The sequence below is a fragment of the Rhamphochromis longiceps genome, linkage group LG2 (genome assembly GCF_057381845.1).
Source record: "Rhamphochromis longiceps isolate RC_006_pf linkage group LG2, R_longiceps_female_GT1.1, whole genome shotgun sequence".
Taxonomy (NCBI): domain Eukaryota; kingdom Metazoa; phylum Chordata; class Actinopteri; order Cichliformes; family Cichlidae; genus Rhamphochromis; species Rhamphochromis longiceps.
The window spans coordinates 34,645,456-34,652,754 of record NC_140558.1 but is presented as its reverse complement, the minus strand read 5'-3'; the positions used below and the strand labels follow the sequence as shown (position 1 = coordinate 34,652,754).

At 42.0% G+C, this 7,299-nt stretch overlaps 1 protein-coding gene and 1 long non-coding RNA gene across 51 annotated transcripts in view; one reads left to right on the top strand and one right to left on the bottom strand.

The window, feature by feature from the left end:
* Window positions 1-711: 711 nt before the first annotated feature.
* On the top strand, window positions 712-2,574 carry LOC146677715 (uncharacterized). Its single transcript, XR_014907630.1, has 3 exons — window positions 712-841; window positions 1,613-1,777; window positions 1,851-2,574. It is a non-coding gene; the product is annotated as an uncharacterized LOC146677715 (long non-coding RNA).
* A 383-nt stretch (window positions 2,575-2,957) lies between these two features.
* The window catches only part of LOC146677678 (protocadherin gamma-C5-like), a 285,476-nt gene continuing 281,134 nt past the window's right edge, over window positions 2,958-7,299 (bottom strand). For 25 of the 50 annotated variants that reach the window (XM_085425142.1, XM_085425167.1, XM_085425117.1 and 22 more), the window contains 2 exons: window positions 7,179-7,276; window positions 4,364-5,665 (listed from right to left, as the gene is read on the bottom strand). In XM_085425142.1, coding sequence (XP_085281268.1) covers window positions 5,382-5,665; window positions 7,179-7,276 — 382 coding nt within the window. In that variant the 3' untranslated portion in view covers window positions 4,364-5,381. Of the gene's footprint in view, window positions 5,666-7,178; window positions 7,277-7,299 lie in introns of all 50 variants that reach the window. The other 25 variants (XM_085425025.1, XM_085424979.1, XM_085425035.1 and 22 more) reach the window with 2 other exon arrangements.

Here is a 7,299-nt window from a genome sequence, read left to right as displayed (position 1 = left end):
TCTCTGCTGAAATAATAAATGAAAGCAGACTTTTTGAAAATTAGCAGGATATTTGTCTTTACAGAGATACAAAGATGATTTTTAAAGAGCAATGCAGCGTTTGGATATGTGTGTGTTCATATGTGACAAATCGTTTGGTGTTATCCGACGCTTTTGTTCAGGGGTTATTTTTAGAGCTGGCGGAGAGTGCCATCAGAAAACTAACTTTCCATTCCTCTCTGTCAATTAATCTTTTATAAGGAACGTTCATCCTAAAAACAGCAGTTTCTCTCTTTCTCTGGCTCTGCACTGCAAGATTCCTGCTTGATAAAAGTGGAGGTCAGTCAGTTCCTGCTGGATTTAGATTCTGCTTATGATGAGTGGTTGTTAATTTATACACACACACACACACACACATATACATATACATATATATATATAATTTCATGTCAGGGTTATTCCCGACAAAAACCCAGATTAAGGTTTATCCTTTCAGTCTTCCAGTGTGCATATCCACAAAACAGACCTCTGTTCTCCAACATGTGGTGACCCTACATATGCAGAGACAGCTGCTGGAGTGAGAAAGGGGGGGCAGGGAAGGAAGAAGAGAGGAAGCCAGTGAAGGAGGATGGGGGGGAGGAACTCCTTCCTTTGATTTTACTACTGTGAGGTTAAAAAACAGTAAACGGGCGCGGAAACTCACTTCCTGTCCCGCCACTAGCAACCCATTACGTCACATCCTGCTCTTTCTTCACATTGATTAAGTCTTCCTTGGCCTGAAATGAGATCCTTGTTTCCTTGCGCGGGAAGTTTCTGGCAGCTCCCACACTGACGAGGAAGAGAGGAACCTCCGTTTTCTTATGTAGGCGTGTGATGTGAATTATAGCTCAAATTATAATACATTTTAATTATCGTGGGTGCTCGTGGGTGTGTTTTGAATGTCTGGGTGTGTAAGTGTCTCTGTGGGCTGCCACATCTCTGCTTCCATGTGCATGTATCACACTGAGGATATGACGAAGCCTGGTCTTCTGGTTTGTGTCCAGGCTGTGTCACTAATGCTGTTATCGTACACAGGCTGCCCATTGTCAGGTTCTAGTCTGCGACTGCTATACATCACTGATTTGAAGTTTTTTGCCTGTTTGTCACACTATTGTGCATCTCTATGTGTGTATAATCAGTAGGAATGTGCTCAATTAAGCGAGATGGGGTAGGGGACATAAAGGGGGCAACAGAAGAACAATCTCCTCATTCTGTTGGGTCTCCCCTTGGGGAAATTTCTGACACATGGGGACAGTCAGGGCATCAGGAGTCTGTATGAGTCACAGGATGACAAACATCAGCTGACAAAGAGACTATAAAGCTATTTTAAGTCCTACTTGTATATGTATAATATACCCATATGAACAGCACCTCAGTTTCCTTTCATTGATAGAACCAGAATAGGCTCTAAAATGGAAGCTCATATTTTATTTCTCCAAATGGGGACAAACCCACAGTGCCTTATTACCTCTGACTCATCTCCTTGTGTCTGTGTGTGTGGGATATTCTCCAATCAGCTCTGCCATGTTCTCTACATATGGCTCAGTCGGTTGCCAGGTTTGACTAATTGCTGAATATGTTTATCTTTCCGCAGGTCATTGAGCTCAGCCAGGCCCTGAGCAGAGCCAATAATGGCTACTGGATATATCTGTAATGAAGATGTGTTGAACAGAGCAAAGCATCCAGCGCTAGGGCTGATGGTTACTGTGGCAACCATATAACTCAAGAAGAAAGTGGCAAGAGGAGACGGCCATTTTGGGTATGTGAATCTGCAGTGATTGATGGTGGAATGCTGTTGTGTGGAAAAACTGAATTGTTCTTTGTCATTTCAGGTATGATTAAATAGCTCCAGTAGCCGCTGGTCTTGCATAATCTTCAGGCAGTAACCTGGACTCCGAAAACCCACAACAGCAGGCATAACGACCTGATTCATGGCCGACACATCCTCTCTATCCCTCCAGTTTCTCAGTCCCTCCTTCCATCCCCCAACATCTGCAGCAGTGGGCTGCTCCTTTTGTTTTGCTTAGTGACGTCCTGTGGGCTATTTATAGAGTCATGTGTTATTGTGTAAGATCTATTGAAAGGCCCAAAGAGCATGTGCAGGCATGTTCCCTATAGTGGCCCCAACTTCTGCAAGAGGAAAGATAGAAAAGCGTGTAGCTCTAATATCAATGAGTTGGAGAAGGAATCAGTTTATAGAATAAGCTCTATGATTATCTTACATTTGACCTCAGTACTATTTTACTTTCCACCATGCTTTAATTATAACGTTCAGACTTCAGTTTGAGATCTTGGTGATCAGTTTTAGAGCTCTGCATGGTCAAATGTCAGCTTACAATAGTGAACTCTTGCACCCATATGTAACATGCAGGTCTTGTTGGTGGTTCCTCATACTACAGCGAAAACTAAAATAAACAATGGAATCCATTACCATTACGTTTGAGATCAATGGACTCTATTGAAACTTTTAAAGAGCAGTTTAGTACTTATTTGTATAGGCGTACTAATTGTTCTTGTGAAGCATATCCTTTTCTAGAAAGATGCTAAATAAATCAATTTTACTGACTTAATATGCTGTGCCGTGCTTTTTCTTTTTAAACAAAGAATACTTTTTTGGCAGCTGTAGTTCTGAGTCCTATTGAAAAAGGATCAGAACTTATATCATCAATTTAACATGTTTTTGATTAAGACATCCTAGTTCCTGTAAATTATTTGTAGCTTCGTAGTTTGCTTTTTAAAGAAATCTGAAATTAAAGAAGACAAAAGGCTTCTGGGATTAATTAGTGCTGCAGCCACATGGTTAAAACTCCAAGAAGCATTTAAAACTGTTTAGTGAGCACGATTAATATTGTTAACAATGTAATGATGCTCAGAGTTACCTCACTCAGCCTGTGAGAGAAATGACAAATAGCAGCATTAACACAAACCACACGCATAAGTAATTTTAAAATGAATCTTTTTATTTGAAATGTCAGTGTTCAAGAGAAAATAAAACAGCAATATAAATATTAGCATAAAAATAAGAGAGTAACACAGGGGTATAGCGTGGGGTTTAAGCATTTGATAAGAAAGATAATACAGCAGGATAGAGTAGGATTAATTCAGACTTACACATATATAATATTTATAATCATTTGTTCATATGGACAGAAAGAGAATGAGAGGCATTCTTTCACAAATGCACAAGATAAAATCACCGCAAAAGAACATTAAGAGGTTACAGAAGGATAGAAACTTTTCCATATTTTTTTTTCTTTTCTTTTGTATCTTTACAGGGTGATAAAAGATAGTAGAGGGAAAATAAACACAAAAATATGCGCAACACATACCACAAGTTAACTAGTCTACGTGTGTCACTTCTTTTACTTATCTAAAGTTATCTTTATCAGTTATTTACACTTAAGTGTTAGTTGGCTTCCATGGTGCTTAGTTACTACATTGCAACACAAACTGCTGAAGAACATCTCAATTTTTTTTTTATTATTGTTTTTTTTTAACTGTGGTTTTCTTAATTTTTTTTTCTTAAAAACAAAATGCAACACATTCCAGTAGTAAGCCACGCCTTGTGGAGAGGGACTTTTATTTTGAAAATGTTGGACATGGTCCCTACTATACAAACACCTGGCTCATACCATCGACAGGACTCGTGTTTATTTACAGTGGGGAAGAGCCTCACAGGACTAGGGAGTAGAGGGCGGGAGGTGAGGGGTGAAGAGGTTGAGGTTTCCCATTGGTGTCAATGGAAGAGAGAGATTTCAAAGGGCTTGTGAGTGGCATCTCCTCACCAACAGGGACAACTGCGCTTGGCTCTGTTGACCTCTACTACAGTCAGTGCATTTGAGAGAGTTTCTGGGGTGGGCAGGTCAACTGTGGTTCCTCTGTACATTCAGTGGGTAGAGCCAAGGATGTTTACCACCCCCTGATCGATACAATGGTGCCACCTCAGTCTGCTTACCTCTCACCATACCACTTCCACTCTCCCTAACCCACCCTGCAAGCTGCCTTTTTTTTCTTCATGCTGTTGTACGTGTCCAGGAGTTTGACAGAAGGATAGACGGCAATGTAAAAACTTCATATCTTATACAAACACTTTCTCTATGCTATCGAATCGTTATCTCCCAAAGAAAAGACATGATACTGTGCCACATCAAGACGTTTCTTCAGCACTTGAGGATGGTGAAGGAAAATACTCCATCGAGGCCCTAAAGGCCCGCAAGGTGTCTAGAAACTCCTAAGCACTTAAGTTTACCACATCTACATGTTTCCCTAAAGACTGAAGTGATTACAACCCCTACATCATCTTAAGAATACTAACAGTGCATTTCTTTTTGTTTGGCTCTCAATATGGGGGCGGTGAATGAGGGAGGGACACGAGCTGAGTGTGAGGAGGGGAGGGCAGGGGGGTGCGGGGCAGCAAGACATATCTGTGCCCATCTTGGAGGTGTTGCAGAAGAAGCCAGTCTCTGCTGCTGTACCACTGATATGGACAGCATGGCTCGTGACTCCACGACACAGCGCCGTGCAACCCCCACTCTTTGCCAGCCCTTCCTCTGGGTGCATGCTCAGGTCATAAAAATATCAGAAGATTAAAATCTGTTTTTTTTTTAAACTACGATTACAAAAGTAATTTTCATTTTGCGTCAAGTAAATGCTACATGTGCATTATATTGACCTGCGATTGGAGGGACGATAATAGATTCAAGATGTCCTCCTCCTCTGCTTTTGCAATGCATAGTTTGCAATTCTAAACTAGTATATGTGGTTTGAACCTTAATGAGCATGCAGAAGAGTTTGTAATACTTGTCAAACAACAGCCTTAAAGTCAAAGGACTTAACGCTTTAAGACCCAGCAATGCTGACCCTATTAGCAATCTAATGGATGGCAACTAACGTACTTTACAACAGCTGACTTTCCACTTCATGGAAAGTGCATGAAAAAATCCAACGTGAAAGACATTAACATTTCATTTCTGAATACATCACTGCGTATAGTCTTGTCATCCCAGCAAGGTTGCTTACACTGAATCTCTTTGTCCAAGTTTTTGTTTTGTATTTTTGCCAAAAAAAGAGAAAGAAATATGGGCGGGGGACAGTAACCCCCCACACCCAGCCAAATATATCTACCAACAACGGTTATGTGAACAATAATAGACCTTAAGCACAGCACAAGTTAGAAACACTAACAGCTTTCAACACATTCAGATTCTTTGAGGCATTCAAGACACTTTCAAAGAACTTTCAAAATCGCCCATGTGGTCACAAGTGATTTGCTGTCAATATTTAAGATATCTAATGGTGGGGTGTGGAGGGTTAATTTCTCATCAGATCAGGCCCAGGTTGATCATTCCTTCACCTATTCACATCTACTTCTTCTCCTTCTTGGTGGACTTCTTCTTGGAGGCTGGAGTTTGGGCGGCCTTAGGGGGCTCTGGTTGAGCTGAGGCCTGAGGAGGGGGCAGTGCCTGTTGGGTGGCCTGCTGGGCCGTGGCCTGCTGCTGCTGGGGGTTTGAGGTGAGGGTGGCCGTGCTGCCTGGGATGTAGACGTTCTGACGATAGTCTGGCACGTGCTGCAGAGTGAACTGGGGGCTGTAGCGGGTGCTCAAACCCATAGTGCCGGGCCCGAGGGTGGCTGTAGCCTCACTCACTTCTAGGGGGAAGAGAGACAAAGTTGGGGGACAAGGGGTGAGGAGGGAAGAGGACAGAGGGATGAAACTTGTTAGAAAAGCATTTGGAAGAATATCTAGTATAAACAGAAGAGGTGAAATTAAATGGGACATAAAAGGAAATTATAATACTTTGTACAGCAGATTAAAACGAAATTCAGTCTGAACATCAGGTTTAGTTCAAACAAAAACATAAAGAGACAGTAAGTGAACCTAAAAAGTAAAGATATGAACAAGAAGAAATATTAACAAAAGAGTGAAGAGGATTTTCTTTTTTGTTCAACATGGTTGCTGAAAATGTCTTATTCCTCTGTTTATCTGGCGTTCCTTTTCTTAAAAAAATAAATAAATAAATCAGGCATGCCCTGTTTTTGTGAGCGTGCATGACGTAGCTGCTCAGCCCATAATTCTCCCACAGCCCCTGCATTGCAGAGCCAGGGAACAAACCCTCCCTCCCCCATTCTCTAGTTCATCTCAGCCTCCATAAACACACACATGCACATGACATTTGCAGTTCTAACTGTGCTGGAGCTAAAGTCATTAGAGAGAACACTTTTTTATTACCTTCTCCTCTGAAGTGGAACGCTAATTAAATGAATTGTTCCGTGTTTGTCATTGTGTTTATCGGCACAGTGACATTAAGCACAAAGGAGAGATGACCTTCAGTATTTATCACATGCTCAGTTTGTTCCTTCCTCCCTGATGGCTCAAATTGTTCATTCTGTCTAACATGCAGGTTACCACCACATGACCATCTCGCCATTTCCCAGTGATGGAAAAAAAATGTCACACACCAGGGCCCAGTTCCCAGTGTCCAAGAAGGGGGGGACAGATTGGTGGTGAAATAACACTGGAAGTGACGACTTGAATCTGTTTGCCAATAAACCTCGTCACATTCGTCTCTCCATCATTACCATCTTTGTATAATTTGTGTTTGCCTGACGCTACATTTGGTCTTGGTAATCCTGCTGTTTTCTGCGTACTTTTCTATGCGATGACAAAGCCTGAAGATGAGTCACTGTGTGAATTCACCTCAGTGCTGCCTAAGCCGTCACTGCAGGGACAGAAGGGACAGGACAGGAGGGGGAGGATGTGTGTTGTAACATATAGGAATCATATAGGCTTTAATGTTACATAAATGTACGAGTAGCCCTTATAGCTTACTGCTTATAGTAAAACATTAAACATGTGATAAGTGTGTACAGTGGAAACGTGTCTCACTGTTGTGTTATTATATTCAACAAATCAGCTTTACTACATCAAGGAAACTGTGGGTAGTAATACTAGGTTCACGTCCACTAAATGGAAACGCCAGCGTGGACAGACAGAGCTTTATCAATGACTGAGTCTGGCTTGTTGCTCTCCAACCAAACAGGAAGCTAAACAAACCACCACTTCCCACGCATCCTGATGAGAAGAAGAGCAATAAATAGGTTTGGAAAAGAGATGGTGGAACTCATAGGAGGGACGAAAGAGGTGACAAGGTATAGGACCCACCGTTGGCTGCAGCCATCAGGGCTTGGAGCTGCTCAGCTTCAGTAGGGGGCTGGGGCCAGGGGCCAGTTCCCATGGCAACCTCAGGTCCTCCAGTTGCCCTGTGGAAAAAAAAAAATCGGGA